Source organism: Telopea speciosissima, chromosome 1 (assembly GCF_018873765.1).
Source record: "Telopea speciosissima isolate NSW1024214 ecotype Mountain lineage chromosome 1, Tspe_v1, whole genome shotgun sequence".
Classification (NCBI taxonomy): Eukaryota; Viridiplantae; Streptophyta; class Magnoliopsida; order Proteales; family Proteaceae; genus Telopea; species Telopea speciosissima.
Genome location: NC_057916.1, coordinates 34,385,262 through 34,405,998, shown reverse-complemented (window position 1 = coordinate 34,405,998; position 20,737 = coordinate 34,385,262). Strand labels below are relative to the sequence as shown.

The 20,737-nt window shown below is 39.9% G+C and overlaps 1 protein-coding gene across 3 annotated transcripts in view; it reads left to right on the top strand.

Annotated features, from left to right (window-relative positions):
- The window catches only part of LOC122646565 (probable protein phosphatase 2C 51), a 137,026-nt gene that overhangs the window by 2,340 nt on the left and 113,949 nt on the right, over positions 1–20,737 (top strand). The window contains exons 2-4 of one of the 3 annotated variants that reach the window (XM_043840158.1): positions 585–656; positions 743–822; positions 3,466–3,571. The exons of 1 other annotated variant lie outside the window; for it this stretch is intronic. In XM_043840158.1, coding sequence (XP_043696093.1) covers positions 633–656; positions 743–822; positions 3,466–3,571 — 210 coding nt within the window. In that variant the 5' untranslated portion in view covers positions 585–632. Of the gene's footprint in view, positions 1–584; positions 823–3,465; positions 3,572–20,737 lie in introns of all 3 variants that reach the window. One more of the 3 variants, XM_043840143.1, reaches the window with a different exon arrangement.

Here is a 20,737-nt window from a genome sequence, read left to right as displayed (position 1 = left end):
CATATCTTTTTGGTTGCTAATCTCTGAGTGAGAGAATTGATCAAGTAAATTTAACTGTTTAGTCTATGTCCTGCCATAAACCCGACCTGGTTTGGATCCACCTTCATTTTGGGCTACTAGCCCAACGAAGGACCCATCCCCAGAAAATGTTTATGTAATGCCTGCTAAAGAAAACAGTTGTATGGTTGGCTTTTTAAACTTGATAGTGGGAGAGATTTATTTATGAGATAAAAAAGTGACCAGGTGCCCTGCCACCACATGCACAGACACAAACTGTTCTATGGAATGTATTTATACAATTCTGCTCTTGGATCAAACATGTAAAGTGTTAAGTAGATTAGCTTTTCTTATCTAATGCCCCACCCTCCCAAAGGGAAAACATAAAACTAAGCTAAAAGCGAGCAAAACTCATGAGAGAGCAAGGAAAAAAAAAAATTCAACCATTGCTATTGAGATACAGATCCTCCCCCTCCCCCCCCACCCCGGTTTTGCTGCTTTGTGTTGAATGGAGGATTCCACTAGATTTATTTGCCTAAATTTTAGAACAAGGATTCTTGTAACTTTTGAGGTTTGCTATGGAGCAGGTAGAACAAGTCTTAAGGAAGTTACAGTTGGAATCGCGGCAGTTTTTGATGGTCATAATGGTTTTGAAGCGAGTGAGATGGCTTCAAAACTTCTGCTCGAGTATTTTACCTTGCACATCTATTTTCTTCTTGATGGCGTTTATTCTGCTGTATTAAAGAAGTCCATGGGAAGGTTGCTGCATGATGGGCAGCTGGCTGTGGATTTTCACGTACTTAACCAGGATCTGGATCTTGGAAGGTGTGTTCTCTTTGTGTTCTTTTTATGTTTATGAGTAGGTATGGAGGAATGTTTGCAAAGCCTGGTTCTGTGCATTTAACTTGCCCCAGGATCTGACCAACTGGTCACCAAATTGGCTGATCAAACCCAACTCTGGCTCCTTGCCTTTTCTCTCCAAGTTATATTCATGTACTTTGACTGAGCAGTTTCCAGATGGGTTGGACAGTGACTGGTCGAATTGATTTAACTGGGATCTGTTTCCCAAAATTGATAGAGAGATGGGCTGGGTTTCTGAAGGTATTGAATAAAGTTAGTGAATACTCCACAGAAAAAAAAAAATTGGATTTTAGGCACTAGAAAACTTGAGGTCCATCATGTTTGAAGATTCATTTTTGCTCAATCAACCTATAAGGAGGACTATTCAAGTTCACTCTGTAATTATTGTTTTCAATGCAGTGAGCTGATGCTTTATTTGAAATTGAATAACACCTCTTCAATGTAGAAAAGTTGCTTATTTTCTGAAAGTTTATGTCTCTGATGTCATACTGTTATGTTATAAACATGTGAACACTGTTATTTTTGCAAGGTTTTAGATTTTAATTCATCAAACATACAATTTCTGCCGTTGTTTGTATTTTTACACTGTTTAAATGCTTTTCATGTGTTTCATCTCATCCAAGCATAGTTGTCGAGGCGCCTAGGCAAACCAAGGCGTTGGAGGGCCACCTAAGTGCTTAGGTGATGAGGTGCTCTAGTATGCATATATATAGTATAGCAATAATATAATTATGCTTACAGCATTACAACAACAACAACAACAATACAGATTGAATCTATGCACTAATTTGCAATTATATCTAGCAAAATCATTAAAATATTACAGCAACAACATCATAGTTGTCAAGGCATCGCCTAGGTGTCCAGGCGCCTTGGTCGCCTTGATTTTGGATCCTCTCCAATGCCTTGGGTCACCTAGACACCGTGACAACTATGAATAACATTATTTAGAGGGGAAAAACACGTAAGAACAAGAGGAGGAAAACAAGATAAGTGAACTAGTGAAGTTCGATTTCTTTCTTAATTAATTAATTAATTTCATTTGGGTACTAAATGATCCCATGCTTCTCATCTAATACACAAACTTGTACACAAGCCAATTAAAATGTTAGAAACAATATTATTTAATGGGAAAAAAGCGTACGGAAAAAAAAAAATCAACCAACTGGGGATCTAAGAGCCCTAGGCAATGCCTAGAGTCCCAAGGCACCCACAATGTTAAGTTAGAATAAGGCGGTCGGCTGCCCAGCCCCCCTGCCCTGACGTTTAGGCTCCGCATTGACAACTATGCATCCAAGTACAATATACGTATGCATGTTTGTATGTGCTAAAACTTTTTTTCTTCTTGTACAGAATGAACTGCACGGATATGTATCATGCTTTGTTCCTCATTGTACTCGAAACTTGTTGTTTTGTTTGATATTGATGCATTTGTCCACATCTGAACAATGTTTTGTGCACTTTTAGATTAAGAACTGAAAGGGTTTGGTTTGAGGATTTGGAAGCTTTAGGGCTTGAATCGCATGGGTTAGGGTTTGATATGGTTAGCTGTTGTTTTGAGAAGTGGTTGGATTTTTTTATGTTGAAGAGGTCTGGCTGATTAATGGTATTGGTGAATATAGTGGTTGGTTAGTACATCACCCCCTGCCCCTCAAAAAAGATAGTAGAGTGATTGGTTGTGTGGGTTAGAGTTATGGGCTTCTTGACTAGGATGGCATGGTATAATTAGGGTTTTGAGGCTGGGAAATGAGTCCATCGGATTGGGGGTTAACAGAACCTACTATTAGAAATTCTGAAAATAATAAAAGCAACAGAAGAGGAAGAAATCAGATTACTTACTGGGACCAGTAAAGAAATCTATGACAGTGCTTGTGGAAAATTGAACAGATGCTAGATTGTTCAGCCTGGAGATTGATGTGCTGGAAGATCAGGTACTGTTTTGCCAATAAAGATGGAAAACGAAATGGAAAACGAGATGGAATAAAAATACTTGTTTATACATCAAAATGCATATATAGCTCCAATAAGGCATTACATGTCTGCACAGTTCGCACTGGAATTAAAAACCATTTCCAAGTAATAATGTTCTTCACTAAAAAAGTGTCTAAAATAGAGGTTACAAAGGAGGACTAAACTCTAAAGTATAAATGGAGCTTGAAGATCCTGCTCTGCTTATACCCAACTAGCATTACAAAGTCAAACAAGAACCAAGAACCAAAAAATAAGATCCTAGTATCCAATATAATAAACAATATAGTAATAAAAGCTAAAACCAGATACGTTACCAAGCAAAAGTATAGTACCTAAATTGCTAAAATACTTCATTCTCTGAAAGGAGAAATTGTATAAAACAAAAAGCAGTAATAAGATATACAAGTTATCCTAGCCTCTGCCTAAATTTTGACATCATTTTCAACTGATTTTTTGGTCCATTGGACCCAAATGTGATCCATCTTGACCTGTACTAATCGTGATCCTTCATGACTAATGCTTGGATTGGACAAAGTTGACATTTTCCTTTTTATGATTTCACCATTTATTGTGGATGACATAATTGTGAGATTCAATATATTAATCTGTGTAATGTAGTTCAGTGCGTTTTCACAGGTCTAAGTGGGTGCTGCCTGAGATTTTTGATAGATCATTTCACATGGAAATCTTGAAGGAGTCATTGTTGAGGGCTATCCATGACATTGATTCAACATTTTCCAAGGCAAGGGTTATTTTCATTTATAGTTTCCTTCACCATTGCTATTTCATTTACTTCAATTTTGGTGCAATAAATGCATGTAGGAAGCTGTCAGAAATAATCTCAAGTCGGGATCTACAGCAGCCATTGTTCTTGTAGTAGATGGACAAGTTTTGGCTGCCAATGTTGGAGATTCAAAGGCTTTCTTATGCTCCAAAGAAATTCAGTCTCTTCAAGAAGCTAGAGGTTTATATTTTTTCCTAAAGATTCAGTGCTTGTTAATTCAATACATGTGCTAATCCATGTTCTCCCACAATATTAAATTTAATTGTGTAATTTCATAGATCCAAGTTTTCCAAACACCTCTATGATTGACATTTTTTTTTTTTTTAAATGTAAATAAATTAATGTGTCTGATATCTAAGATCAGTACCAACACAACAGGATCGAATACAGAGCAAGGTTCAAGGAGTCGGTTTCTGAATTATTTCGGGCAAGGATTTAAGTCTCGGTATCGGGTATCGTATCGGTCAGGCGATTTTAAGAGACGTATCGTATCGTATCGTATCGAAGATACGTATCGATCGGTGCAGAAACGCATGAAAATGATCAAAATACACATGAAAATACACTTTTGGACACAAAAAATAATATAAACAAGCAATTTGTGTCATATATCATGCATATATACTAAGAATTGTGAATAATCAATAACCAGACAAGTGCAGCACTTTGAAATTGTTATAAAAGATTAAATGATGAAATTCTTTACATATAGAGTCACTCTATTGCCATGAAGAATGTCGGGGTGGATCAAAGTCATGTCTGTAAGGGTCTTTAACAATAGGAGCGACTAGGATGATGTTGTGTACTGTCCGAACATAAGCACAATACTGAGCCCAGTCAAAATACTGATGGTAGTGACTCTCCCACTCATAGTAGAATCGTGTGTACTGCTCTGGAGTGGCTAATGTCACGACAGCACTAGGTTGTGCTTGTGCTTGATTCTCTCCGTATCCATAACTTCCATACCCTACAGAAGCCCCATGTCCATAGCCTAAGAAGAACTCGATGCATAATGCCCATGGCCCATGAAGCACCAAAGATAATCGTAACTAATGCTAAGTGACTCCATGCTACTCATAAGCACATCACTATCATATGGATTGTGGGAGCGCTGCGGACTTGCCCTTATACGGCTTCGCGAGTAAGTCTTATGGCCAGAGCTCAGCACCATGATCCATATCTTGGGTAGTATGTGTGTATCCCGCCTCACATGTGAATCGAACCCCAAGACGATGTTGTGAAGCCTCATGGCCACCACCACTACCTCCAGCACCACCACTACCTCCAGCACCATGGCCACCACCACCACTACCATCATCATCATCGTCATCATCATCATCATCATCATCAGCAGCAGCACCAGCAGCAGCAGCAACAACAGCAACAGAACCACCACCACCATCACCATCACCATCACCATCGTCGTCTTCATCCTCATCATCAACATGTTGTTAAGTTCCTCCATACGGATGACTTGACCTCGTCCTCCTGACTAAACCTTCTTCAGAGCTACTTTCATTTTCTTCAACATTAGGACAAGGATCTTGTGATGGTGGTTGTGTTGCATCCTCATCCATCTGTTGAATGATGCTCTCTATCACTGGATCACGTTTGGTTGTCTGGCGATCCTCACTTAATTGATCCATCACCGATACCTTATCGGTATCTTCTATCTATGCTCTAACTGGATCTTCATCGTCAAGTAGGTGGTTGATGTCGATTGGGTTGACATCTACATCATCTCCTTCTCTTTCCAACTCTAAATATTTAAGCTTCAGCTTCATGTTGTAATGGACATACACTAGCTTCTCCAACTTTGAATAATTGAGACGATTCCGGGGTTTGGTGTGTATCAACCCGAATGTACTCCAGTTACGTTCGCAGCCACTAGAGGATGCCATCAGGGATAATACTCGAATTGCAATTCGGGTTAAGTGTGGAGCACTAGTACCCCCATAATTGAGCCACCAATCAGCTGCACAATAATAAATGAAATATTAAAAGACAAAACCTTAAAACAAATTTTAAATGATATAATAAATTAGGTAAACCTAACTTACCAGGCGTTGTGTGCTCCTAGCATGGATAGCCATTCTATCAAAGAAAAACCACGAGTGGCCTCCGAAAATACTTAGCCTAGAGAGGTATTAAAAAATATATATATTAGTTCCACTTCCACCAATCACTCTATTCTTGGTTTCAATCATTTATACAACTAATTTAGTTCTAACCTCATCCATGGCAAGTGTGGCCTTCGCTACATCCGGCTCCATTCTCGCTCACAACATTCCTTAGGGCACGCAATAGATCCGGTCTACACCCTATATCATCGAGTATTGATATCCGGATTCAAATAATATCTCTGCACATGGTTTGTAATGGATGGTTAGAAACCTAGAAATTCTAATAATAAATAAATAAATAGTAACTTACTAACTACTAAGTGTTTAAAATGAAACCAAAGTCATATACTTATAAGATTACCTGCCCAATGAACATCTTGAACCAACATATTTTCCCATCGATCGGATATAATCTTCAAATACTTCTTGTTTGATGTTGGATTATTCTCATGTATTTTTCTCTTCACACATCCCATGGCATCTACCATCTTACCCATGGTCTCGCTCTTTATCCCCATCAACCTCTCGAAGGCATAAAAGAGTGGCATCATAACATTATAAAGTCGGCCCATCAGCAGCCCAAAAATTTGAGGAGGTAACAAGATCTTGAACAAATCTCCCAATTTCAGACCTTGCATAATTGCTAGTCAACCACTCAAGAGAGGTGAACATCCAGAGCAGCCCATGCTTTTGGGAAATGAGGCTATCAATTGTAATGTAATTTGTTGCAAATCTTGTTGTTCGAGGCCTCACTAAATCCCCTTGTGTATAACTCCTCATCAATGCCAAAACCCAACTATGGTTGTAAATAAAATTGGTGATTTTCCTTGCATTACCAACCAACTTTTGGACCTTGGGCAATTCTCCTATGTCCTTAAACATCAAATCTATGCAATGAGCTGCACATGGTGTCCAAAATAAATGTTGCCTCTTTAACATAAGCAACTGACCAGCTTTCTTGAAATTTGCTGCATTGTCAGTTACTACTTGGACAACATTTTCTTCTCCTATGTCCTCCACAACTTTATCCATTAACTTGTACAAGTAGTTGGCATCTTTGATTTCACTAGATGCATTGACCGACTTGTGGAAGATCGTCCTTCCATCACAGTAGATAAGAAAATTGATGATGGATAATCTTGTTGGTCCACTCCATCCATCACACATGATGGTCACTCCATATAGTGGCCACTTCTCCTTGAACCTCTCTACATACTCATGCACCTCTTGGACAATATCATCCAAGTAAGGCCCAGCAATCTCATGAGGTGTGGGTGGCTTAACATTTTTCCCACACCGCTGAATCTCCTTTACCATGGCCTTGAAGTGGGGATCTTTGGCCTTATGTGGTGGAATCATAGAACTGTGGAACCATCTGGAGATTGCTCTGCCTATCCTTTTACTAAGTGTTTTGGGTTGAAAGCTTTCTTCAATCCTCTGTTGGCTAGCATCCCTTGCTCTATAGACATTAGGATCCATGTCTCTGATATCTGAGCTCTTCTTTCTCTTACCCTTACCACTCTTTGTAAACCGGTCAAACATCCCCTTCACACTGGTTGCTCTACTAAGGCCAACAGGCTGCTTACCCTTACTTAGAGATGGACGACAAGAGGAGCCAACACCAATATCTACAGGGCCCTGGCTGGGTCGAGTTGATTGACTTCTAATCAATTGCTCAGCTCTCCATTGTTGCTCTTTTGCTTCATGTCTTGATTGTTTCATCGCTAATGCCAACTCTGGGTCCTCTCTGCTTCCATATCCGATCCTTCATAATCTTCAAAATCTTCCATCAAATTTTTCACCAATGCATCAACATCATCATGTGCTTGCTTGGATTTTTTTTTGGAATCTCTAAGGTGTTTTTGCATTGCCCTGCTTAACTCTACAGGGCACTGTGTACACTTGGAAACATTTCCATATCCTCCTGCCATGTGCTCTTTTTGCCGAGTTACCCCACCTCCAAGATGTTGGGTGTCACAGAAGTTGCACTGTGTATGCAATCTATTATTGTTTATTTTGGTACAATAAGACCACCCAATGTCTTGTTGTCGCGGCATCGTCCTAAATACCAAACAAAAGTAGATAACTATATAAGATATATATTAAACAATATTCAAATCCACACATCAATAATTTATTATTTATACAACTATACAAGTATAGACACACATTATGATGCATGTCATGCATTGCATCATCTTCTTTTATTTACTACCTAGCAAAGTTGCCATAAACAATATTTAAACATTTTTATATTTTCTACAACTAGTTACACATTATTTAATTTTTTAAATAATTAAAAAAAATGACATAATGTACTACATATATGAATCTAAGTCTTTGATTCTATTTCAGCCAATTATACATTTTATCAAACTATAATGAAAGAGTATAGATGGAAAAATCAGATTTTTTACATTTTTTTAAGTATTTTATAAATTCAGAAAATACCCAAAAAAAAAATAATAAATACAGATTTTAGGGTAAATGTATAATCTTCTTGGGATGTCATACATCTATACATAATGTACTCCATATCTTATAAACATTACCATTTGTTTTAAAGTTAAGAAGAAAAAAAAAAAATTTCATTTTAAAGAAGGAATTTTCGGTTTTGGGTAAAAATGGTCAAAGAAACATGGATTTGAAACCAAATCTTTGTAAATGCATACAAAGAATGCAATTTCTATATTTGTTTAACATATTCTCTTTGATTCATACAAAAAAACATACCAATAATCAAAGATTAAAGCAAAATATTCAAGTTTTTTTCAAAAAACTTACCTAACCCTTCAAGAACAGCTTTTGAATTCGAATGTAGGCTGTTAGATCCACCAAATGATGTGATTTCAGCTCCTCTAAGTTCGTTTTTGGCAAAGAATTGAAAGCCCTCAAGAAATCTTACCCAAAAAGCAAGTTTAAATGTGTTTTTGGAAGGGTTTCTCAAAGCTGGGAAGACCTTTTTTCCGCCTGGACTGCTAGAAATCGAGTTTTGGGTGAAAATGATGAAATGGCCATGTATTTTTTAAGTTAACGATACATACCGAGACGTATCGAGTCGTCTCGATATGTATCGGTATGTATCGGTCGATACATATCGATACATATCGAGACGACTCGATACGTCTCGATACATATCGTTTTTTAAATATAATAAAATAATTTTTTTTAAAAACTCTCGGCTGTATCGATACGTATCGATCGTATCGTATCGTATCGGTACGTCTCGGTCGATACGTCTCGATACAGTCGAGACATTTACATTTTAAAAAAAAAAGATACGTCTCGGCCTGTATCGTATCGACCACGACCGATACCGAGACGTATCGGCCGAGACGATACGATACGGACCGAGACTTAAATCCTTGATTTCGGGAGTCGACCGACTTCTGGTAAAAAAAATTCCGGGGTTGGTTGGTAGAGGTGTAAATCGGTTTGGTCCAAGAGAGTGTTGGTGTGAACCGAAACTGAACCGAGAACCGAATCGGTTCTTTAAAGCTGTACTCAGATCTAACCTGTTCGGTTTCGGTTCCGGCTTTCGGTTCTTACATGGTTTGGTTCCAGTTCTCTGGATTTCTAATAATAGGTCATCAACAGGTCTGATTTGCATTCTTGTTTCACTAATCTTATTCGGTCACTACCCTAAACACCTTCCTGTTATCTAGTTTTGATTTTGTTGGTTGAATATTATACTCCTAATCGAAGTTGGAGTCTTTACTTGCTATTTTGAGTGGGCATTCAAGAAACTATGTTTTAGAGTTCTGCTGAGCTTGATTTCAGTGGTGATTATGTATTTTTTAGTGTTGATGTGAACTGAAACCTGATCGTTGAAAAGATCAGTTGACTAGTCAAACTTAAAGTTTCCTACTCCAACAATGAATTGTCAGATTCAGAAGATCCAACCCTTGGATCTTGCTGATATTTTCAGCACTTATTCTAGTCCTTAAGAGGACTGTTCGACCAAGGTTATCCAGCTTTCTGACGTCTGGATTTTGCTTGGTGAATTTTCTCCTAATTTCTGTGATTTCTCTCTATTTTGCAATCCTGTTCTGTTGGTACTGAACTTGTATATTAGAACCACATTACTTTGCTCTCTCTCTTTATATATATATTGGTTCTGCTTTGTTTCTCTGTTGTGGGGTCTCTCTTTTGCTGTTGTTGTCTCTCTTGATTTGCTTGATTGAAAGAGTTGTAGTTTATTGGAAAAAAATAAAAGAGGAGACTTTGGAGTGAAGGAAAATAAGGGGGAACACTGGTAGTTTTTGAGGGAGATTATGAATTAGTTTATCTCATTTAACATAGAAAATTATTATTTAATGGTTATGACACAGTTCTAAGAACTCCAGTGATCTTTTATTTCCTGCTTTTATGTGCAATGAGAGTAATGTTTGGTTGGATATGTGGCACTTGTAAAGTGTAGGCAGGTTATTAAAGTTGTATAAGCGGAGAAGACGCCGTGGTGTCATATCACCTATAGAAGGTGATGGGAGCTTGAAGTTGGCCACCTCCGATAGTTTGACCCATTTTTTTGTTAAGGAATTGACAAGTGATCATCATCCTGATAGAGATGATGAAAGATCCCGAGTGGAAGCTGCTGGCGGTTATGTTGTTGAGTGGGCAGGTGTGTCTCGAGTCAATGGTGAGCTAGCAGTGTCTCGAGCCATTGGTGATGTTTCCTTTAAAAGGTAGAATACTCAACTAAAAGATACAGTTTAACATGACATGGCTCCCTCTTCTCTTTCTTTATCTTCACATTCATATTGGTTCTATTTATAATTTGTACAGAATTACTGATCAGCAATCATGCTCGATTTTTTTCTTTTCTTTTGGTGGGTTTTCTGCTGTTTATGGTGCAATTTTACTGGGCTGAAGTACACTCTAACCCCATCCAACCTAGCTTTGGTTGAGGGAAGTCCATCTCAACCGAATCCAATTCTTTTGGCTTGCCAATCTACATAGCCTGTAAAATAGTGTGTGACTGGTTCATGGTAATTGAATGCAAGACCTCTGTAGATTAGAGAAAGTGAAGTTTCTTTGTTGCTTTATTTTCCATTTAATCACTTATACCCCCTCTGTCCTGCAATGACTATTCCCTTTGAATAAAAACCGAAGTTTAAGAAAAAGTGTTAACGTATTAAAGGCCCCTTGTTTTCCAAAATTCTCCTTCCATTATTTGGTGCAAAATGCTTTTCAAATTCGATAATGAATGCAAGGGTTGATGTGGTAAATTTACTAAAAGCTTATTGCTTAATATATGTTATTGACAAACTATTTGTGACAACCAAAAAAGGAAGGACTTTCTTTGTGGGACGGAGGGAGTATGCAAAAGGAGAGTGCCAAGTGAAGTTGAATAGGCATGAGCACACTAGTGCATTGGGCCAAATCATAGTTGTCACTGCGTCTAGGCGACCCAAGGCATTGTAGGGGTCCTGGAAGCAAGGTGACACCAACACGGCGCCTAGGCAACCAAGGCACCTGGACACCTAGGTGACACCTTGACAACTATGGTGCCAACCCTATGCCCGCCAAACCTAACCTTGGGTTGGGTCAACCCAACCCTAATCCCGACCAACAAGCTGGACAAACCTAGAGCAACCAAAAGTTGGATTTGGGTTTGGGTTTGGGTTAGCCATACCTGAGTTGCACTCTTACTCGTATGCTTACATGACTCTCTCAGTTTCATATATACCAAGCTTTTGCTACCTGTGTTCATAGTAGCAACTCAAGAATTGAAAATAGAATTTTCTTCTCATTCTATTTTCTTTTGATTATTGTCAGTTATGGTGTTATACCTGAACCTGAGGTCAAAGATTGGCAACCTCTGACTATCAATGATAGCTACTTGGTCGTTGCATCTGATGGCATATTCGACAAGCTGACCACACAGGATATTTGTGATCTGTTATGGGATGTGCATGTAGAGAGCAATGAAAAATCCTTTTCTTCATGCATGCACTCATTAGCTGATTGCATAGTGAACATTGCTTTTGAGAAAGGCAGCATGGATAACATGGCTGCTGTTGTGGTTCCATTGAGACCGGATGTTTTTTCTGGAAAACTGGTAATGGAAAGATATGATGGAGATGAAAGCATTGATTCCTCTGCTATTGGACTGCAAAAGCTTGTCAATACACAGTCAGGTAACTTTTCCTATTCATAGTTTTCCCATTCACAACTTCCTAATTAAATAATTAGCAAATTCAATTGCATCTCAAGATATTTCTGTTTGCTTTTATATATTTTTTCTTGGGTTAACAACAAATTAGTTTTTATTAAAAGAGAAAGGGAGCATGGATATATCATACGTGGACTAAAAACCCAGGAAGAAGAGAAAGAACATGAAAGAGTGAAAGACTAATAAAGATGAAAAACCACCAAGGTAAAAGGACCCCCAACACCTGAAAGTACCAAAGGAGGTACAACAGCAGCCCATAACACCACAAACATCCTTCTAGAATAACTGTGCCAATAAACTACCCTGAGAGAGAAATCTAAGAAAAAGAGAGGCCAACTACAGCCTCAAAGGCTACTTCCCCAAGTAGCTTTCTTCTTTGGCTCCGGCCATTTTAGAAACTTCAATGCCTTGCCATACTGATCCTTCAGTCCCCCTCCTGTATTGGGCCCCAATCCATCCCTGACCTCCAGACTCCTCAAAACCTCAGTCTAATACTCTTCGTTCTGTGGTGTAACAAACCCAAAGATTTTGCTGACGGCAAGAGTTCCCGCCACAACCTTCTCAAATCTTAACAGATGTGCTTTCCCAGGAAAACCAGGATTGCAATCAGCCAGTTGGCATCACTGATGAGTTTTTGAGGCTTGTAGTTTAGTGGAGCAACAGAAGAAGCACTTGGTGGGTTTGGAGGAGTGGAACCTTCTCCTTGATGTACCATACAATTACCATCTTGATCTTCCACACTACTCATGCCTTCAGTAACCAAGGGATTCCCCAAACTGCAGACTTTGACCCCGTGGCCAAGTGAGATTGAGGAAGAATAGGAGTAGACGAGGTAGTGATAGACCTATCACAGTGAGAGGAGCAACAGAAATAAGGGAAATCAAGAAGGTGACGCGCCTACCTCCACTTCATCATCGACAGAGATGTTTGATACTGATATTAAGATGCAAGAGATTTGGTTTTGCTGCTTTAATTCCTTTTAAGTTCTTTTGTTCTTGAGTGTCCTAATCTTGTAAGATGCTTCATAAGTTTTACATTTATTGCACTTAAGCACGTCTCGGAAATAGTTAATTGTGGATGATTATAAATCATCTCTAATAGCAGTAGTTACATGAAAATTTGAAAATGTTGGTAAAGTCTACACTATATTTATGGAAACAATCAAGTCCAATGTCCTCAGCTTCTTTCCATGTATTTTCTATATTAATTTTGACAGTTGGTTGGCAGAGCCTAACTGTGGGTTAAAATATTAAAATTATCAACAAAAAAAAAAAAAAAAACAGTTGATAAGTAATTAATATTTCAGAGTATCATTGGAAAAGATAAAGAAAACAATAGCATAGACTGATGAGAGAAAACCTACCAAAAAGTTACTGTAGTTTGGGTACTCATTAGCCATTTTTGTAACATGTGTGTGTGGGTATGGTGGACCGCTGAATTCATTGGTTTTGGTTTATTCTAGTTTAAGTACCTAGCGTGGTTTGAAAATATGTTAATAGTCTTTTAACTATATAATATCTCTATTGTTGGATTGTTTCATTTAAGCTCAGCAATTTTGTGGATTTCTATTTTCTAGAAGTATAGATGCTTATGTAGAAGTCCATGGTCTAATGCCAGTTCATGCATAAAACTGTCAGCATGTCCAGTTCTAATTTGTTGCTTGCTACAATGAGATTGTTTTGGCTAACTTGATATGTTTATTTCTGGTCAGCTAATATTACCAGCTCTGGCCTAGTACCAGTGGAGTATGCTCATCATGCTGTGGCCAATTTCAACAGATTATTGGTAAGTCTTACAGGCAAGCATTTACTTCTCTCTCTCACACACATAGAGATTCGAGTGCTTCAGTCCATTGACCAGAACTTGTTCTTATTAAATAATTAATTTCAGTATTTATTTTATACTTCGATAGATTAAATTTTACAAGTAGTACCCGTTTTACAAAACAAATTATATTGACATAAGTTAGGTTTGCTGAGAATATCACATTGCAGCTGATGTGATGGCTAGGTACCAAGGCACGCATCTAGGTTACGCTGTATTGACCAAGTCTATCAATAATGCAGAAATGAAAAATTATAATATTTCAGCTTCTAAATTTAGTTAGATAAGTAATAAATGCAGCTTCAGCATAAGTCTTTTATGAACTTATGAGTCTAATTAATTATTCAACAAGCAGACAGCATTCAAAGTAGCAATATGGCATGAGCATACAAAATAAGTTAATAAATAAAGGAAGGAGGAAGACAGCAGCATTACAGTTTCACTTGAAATCATGTTTTGCAGTTATCATTCAGCAAGGAAGATAGCACTAACAGATCATTGCAGTGAAATGAAAGCATGATAATGAAACATCATTCATTAAAGGAAAAAGAAGATTACACCCATTCACTATGGCGCCTGCCCAGCCCAAGAGCTAAACAAGGTCGCCTATATGACCTAGGGATGCAGATTCATCATCCAAATGGGCTTATTTTATTAGGAATAAGTCTAAGGTTGGGATATATATATGTTGGGCCTTTGATCCCAAGGGTTTTCTATGTAATATGTCACTTTAATGAGCCTAAACTAGGGGTATATAGGTTGCAAACGGGATTAGCCCAATACTTAGTTTATTTTTATGTTTTTAAATTGAACCGGTTCAAATTGGTTGCATCCAATTGGTTCAATTTAAGTGATCATGTGACTTGGTTAAGTGGTCATGTGATATAAGTTGGGCTGGATTAGGACTCTATAAGTCCAGCCATGTTTTGAGTCTATTTCCTTTAGTATTCTAGTTTCCTAGTCAGTTTAAGTTACCTAATAGTGTGGACAGATTTAAAATTAGGGAAAGCTTGGATGATCTATTCATCCTAAGCACTCTTTATTTATAAGAGTAATAAAACAGTAAACATCTGTATGGTAGCAATGTGGGACTAAACCACATAATACAAAACTAATAAAATAACAAAGAAAAGAGGTCCAAAATACCCCCACGGTATTCTGGCCATATATCTAACACTCCCCCTCAAGTTGGAGCATATATATCATGCATGCCCAACTTGACTAAGATAGGATGAAACAGCTTGCTACTCAGTCCCTTAGTGAACACATCAGCCAGTTGATCAATAGACTTCACAAAAGGAACACAAATGAGGCCGGCCTCAAGCTTCTCCTTGATGAAATGTCGGTCAACCTCCACGTGCTTAGTACGATCATGCTGATGACGGGGTTATGAGCAATGCTAATGGCTGCTTTATTGTCACAATAAAGCATCATGGGAAGATGGACAGCAACACCGATATCCCTGTAATAATCCTCTAAGCCACGTAGTTCACAAATTCCTGGGCCATCGCACGAAACTCGGCTTCAAGATCGACCTGCCACAACATTCGCTTCTCGCCATGTGACAAGGTTCCCACCAACAAAGGAACAAGAACCAGAGATAGATTTCTGTCGGAGAACCAGCCCAATCGGCATCGATAGGCTTCAATCTTAAGGTGACCCGTGGGAGATAGAAGGATTCCCTTTCCTGGAGCGTACTTCAAATACCTCAAAATACGACGGATCGCATCCATATGAGAGGAATAGGGATCATGCATGAACTGGCTCACCAAACTCACAAAGAATCGCAATGTCGGGTCGTGTGTGAGAAAGGTAGATTAACTTGCCCACTAACCGTGATAAACACCCTTGTCAACAGCCTCACCTTCTTTCTCCCTAAGTTTTGTAGTAGCTTCCATAGGAGTATCTGAAGGATGACAGCCTAGCAGCCCTGTTTCAGTCAATAGATCAAGGACATATTTCCTTTGAGAAAGAAAGATCAAGGACATATTTCCTTTGAGAAAGAAAGATGCCCTTTGAAGAGCGAGCAACTTCTATCCCTAGAAAATATTTCAGAGGACCAAGATCTTTGACCTCAAACTCACGGCCAAGGAGGAGCTTCAAATCCCTGATAGCATCACCATCATTACCAGTGACCACAATATCATCCACATAGACTATGAGAAGAGTTACCTTGTCACCAACTCGTCTGATAAACAAAGTGTGATCAGCATTACTCGCCTATAACCTGCTGAAATCATAGCCTTGTGAAATCGCCAAACCATGCCCTAGGTGATTGTTTCAGCCCATAAAGTGCACGCTTGAGTCCTACGAGACCTTGCCCTTGGTCCTGTCATCGAGAAAGCCTGGTGGAATGTCCATATATACCTCCTCCTCAAGCTCCCCATGGAGGAAGGCATTCTTTACATCTAACTGTTGAAGATCCCACCCAAGATTTACAGCATAGGATAATAGCACCCGGACAGTGTTGAGCCGCGCATCGCAGTGCAAAGGTCTCCGATAGTCAACTCCATAAGTTTGAGTGAACCCCTTTGCAACCAGGCGTGCCTTATATCGATCCACGAACCATCACCTCTCCACCACGAAGACCCATCTACATCCAACTGGTTTCTTTCCCGGAGGAAGAGTCACAAGCTCCCATGTATTATTTTTATGTAGTGCTCTCATTTCTTCCAACATTGTTGCCTTCCACTTTCCATCTGTAGATGCTTCCTGCCAAGTTTTAGGAATCGAAACAGAAGAAAGAGAAGATACAAAAGCACGAAAAGATGGAGAAAGAGAACTATAAGAAACAACACGAGATATGGGATGTAAAGTACAAGTCCTAGTACCTTTGCGGTGAGCAATAGGTAGGTCGGAAGAAGAGGGATTACCAGGAGATGGAGGATCTGGATCTGGAGCCGGCAATTGGATGGGTATTGGTGCTAAAGTGGATTGCAACTGCCCTCTGTTGGTTCTGCCCCTTGTGTAGGTGAGTATGTTGGAATTGTCAATTCTCTTCTGAAATTCACCAATAGTTCTCTGGACTGGAGTCAGCTCCCCCTGAATAGGAACATTAACAACACTATTTTCTATGGTCTCCCCCTGTAAAGGATTCCCATTAGGTGAGGGAGGAACAGCCGGAGGAGGTTGGACATCATCCAAAGGAGGTTGGGCATCAGTCAAAGGAGGCTGGGCAGCAGCCGTGGGTGCCGTCAAAGGAGGCTGGACAGCAGCCAGAGGAACCTCTAGTGGAGGAATCTCAAAGGGCACATCTTCACTAGAACTCTCCCCTTGAAGAGGTGGTGAAGAATAATAAGAAAGGGTCTCATGGAAAACAACATCCATACTCACCAAGGTACGACGGGAAGGGGGATGGTAACACTTATAACCTTTCTGGGTTGGAGAATAACCCAAGAAAATACAACGGAGCCCACGAGGCTCAAGCTTGCCTGGAGATCTGGTATCCCTAGCATAACACGCACACCCAAATACTTTGGGAGGGATAATAAAGGAGGAATGGCCCAGTAAAATATCAGAGGGGGTACGGGAATTAAGAACCCGAGAAGGGAGCCTATTAATGAGATAGGCGGCAGTGAGAACCGCATCCCCCCAATATTGAGAAGGAACATTCCTCGCAAACATCAAAGCCCGGGCCATTTCCAACAAATGGCGGTTTTTTCTTTCTGCCACACCATTCTGGGCAGGGGTATCAACACAACTAGTGTGGTGAATAATGCCATGATCAGCCAAATATTTTTGAAATTGTGATTCAGTAAATTCGGTTCCATTATCACTTCTCAATATTTTGAGAGTAGCTTGGAACTGAGTTTGAATCATCTTATGAAAATGCTGAAAACATGAGAAAACTTGATTTTTAGTGTGCAAAAGATATACCCAAGTGTTCCGAGAATGACAATCAATAAAAGAGACAAACCAGCGATGACCAGAAATAGAGGGCTTGCGACTAGGGCCCCAAACATCAGAATGTACCAAATTAAAACAAGAAGAACTCCTTTTATTTGAAATAGGATAAGTTGAACGTGTCTGTTTGGCCAGAACACAAGCCTCACAAAAAAAGTCATCCTTAGTATGTAGGGTGACCAAACTAGGAAATAAATGAGCTAAAATTCCTAAAGGGGGGTGACCTAACCGAGAGTGCCACTGGTAAAGTTCAGAAGAGACCAAGGAGTTCTGATGCAGCGGAGAAGGCAATGGTGGTGGAGAGAAGCGACCGTCATCAAGCAGGTACAAGCCACCATGCACTTTACCCAATCCAATCGTCTTCCCGAGTCAGATCCTGAAACACACAATGAGATGGAAAAAAATGACTTTGCGATTAAGATCACGAGTAATACTACTAATGGAAAGAAGGTTAGTAGTAAAATTAGGAATATGTAAAAGAGAAGACAAGGAAGAGAGGAAGTGCGTTGATGAGTCCTTTTCCGATATTGAAGAAAGGGACCCATCACCACTTTGACCTTATCTTTCCCAGTGGGAGAATATCTCGTGAAACAGACTAGAGGAACCGGTCATATGATCTGTGGCTCCGAATCTATGATCCAAGGATGGGAAGCCACGAAGCACAATGACCTACAAATGGAATACCTGACCGGCAAAGTGTGAACCTGAAGGAGCGAGGAATTGGCGAGCGATGTAGTAGAGGCGCAGCGGAAGTCCCGAGCATACGTAGGAGGGCTTGTAGATCATCCGGGATAGACCAGGTCGATAGTAGGGGCTGTAGTAACAGTCTCAGTCTGATGGGCCTTGGTCTTTGTCTTTATCTTTGTCTTGGCAGCCCGTTTAGCTTCAAAATCAGCCGGTTTCCCATGAAGTTTCCAGCACTTCTCTTTGGTGTGATAGGGTTTGTGACAGTGCTCACAAACAACAGTCCCTGTAGTAGAATCACCAAGAGAAGCGGTGCCACTAGGTGCGAGAAGGGTCGGGCAGCAGCCTTGAGAGCGATCTATCGAGTAATAGGCGGGTGCAACATGGCAGCCCTACGGTTCTCCTCAGATGAAACCAATGCATAAGATTGTTCGAGTGTGGGAAAAGGCTTATGGCCCAACACTTGAACACGAATTGGATCATACTCCACATTCAAGCCAGCCAAAAAATCATAGACCCTGATCTTGTCCACATGCTTCTTATAGGAAGCAATCTCAAGAATCGTAGACGGGTGGAAGTCGAGAAGTGGTCTAATTGCTGCTGCATGCGTGAGAGTAGCATAGTACTTGGCCCGAAAGTTCACCTTGAGTGGTATGGAGGACCTTCGCCTAAGTTCATATACCTGGGCATCATTGCCAAGCTGCCCGTAGGTTTCCTTGCAAGCAGCCCAAATCAGCGGCATGTCTAGAAGAAGAAAGTTATGCTGCAAATCTGTAGTCATTGAACCAATTAAGTAGGACATGAGAACACCATTATTAGCAAGCCACCTGTCCTGAGCAGGGCCTGGGGCAGTAGGTTGAACACTAGTGCCATTAATATGGCTGGTGAGACCACGGCCAGCAATGGCAAAAGAGGCAGACCTGGACCATAAAAGGTAATTCGAGCCATCAAGTTTAATAGGATTTGGTGTGAAGGCGTGGTAGTCGGTCTTGTGGTGACCATCGGTAGGTGGCTGATCTAAGTAGTAAGAATCGAGAGAGTCACCCATACTGCCGAAAGAAGTCCAATAATGTCTTCAGTGAAGGCTGAACTAACTCCAAAAATCAGAGACAGCAGCAGTGAAGAGTCCTATATCGATAATGGCAGGGTTTTTTGATAAAACCTGAATTGCTGAAATCGATGCGGATAATAAGGAGTTCAAAATTCTGCAGTAAAATGGCTTCAACTGAGGTCAATTAACCCTCTATACTGGAAGAAACAGCCTGCAGAAAAATCAGGAACACTGGGCTGCAACAACTCCAAGATCGATAGGTGTCAGGGTTTTGCAAAAAAACCCTGTGATAGTAGGATCGATCTCAAGGAGGTCTTCAAATCTGTAGATAAGAACTGAACCAATAAAAAAAGAAATCCTGCTGCAGTTTGTGGTCTTCAAAGGAAGGAGTTAATGCCTTGTAGTTGTTGTAGAAGCAAGCTCCAAAAAAACTGAAGATCCAATATCGCAGACAGGCTTGGCAGGTCCTTATCAAGCAGAATTATAGTGCATAAAAGAGGTAATGGGGGCAGCAACTGGATCGTATGATCACCTCATCAGTGCTGCCCTATATGGGAATGGAGAACAAGGGAGAAGAAAGAGAGAACTAGAAGAGAAGAAGATCGAAAGAGAGAGGGAGAAGAAAACTGAAATTCGAAGGAGGGGTTTTGTCCCTAACTCGAAATCTGCTCTGATACCATGTGGACAGATTTAAAATTAGGGAAAGCTTGGATGATCTATTCATCCCAAGCACTCTTTATTTATAAGAGTAATAAAACAGTAAACATCTGTATGGTAGCAATGTGGGACTAAACCACATAATACAAAACTAATAAAATAACAAAGAAAAGAGGTCCAGAATACCCCCACGGTATTCGGTATTCTGGCCATATATCTAACAAATAGGTTAGGAATAGGGTTAGGCCTTTCCTTTTTAGTGTCTAAGCCTATTTTTGAGTCTTCTATATAAGTTTGTAAGGGAGGCCAGCATTGAATACAAATTTTGATTAATAAAAACTCAGTTTTATGCTTGCTGCCTTTGTTGCTGCTATTGCTCCCTTGTGTGAGTGTTGCCTTGTGGATCTCAAGGTGCTAGGGTGAGTGGACTCTCACGACTCCTTGCGTCTGTCGAGTACCGGGAGGTTCTTCTTCTTCTTTAATCGAGCTTCTTCAAGCTGCTGTTGTTGCCTTTGAAGGGGATCAAACCAGTAAGTAATTTTAGTTTCCTGTATATATCCTTCCCCTCCATCCATCAAACCCTAACCTCCATTAAACCTGCAACTCCTACCTTAACGAGGACTCCCTCATAACTACAGATATGACCATCAATTTCGAACCATACTTCCAGCACACAACCACCACACCTCTCCCTACACTCTATCCTA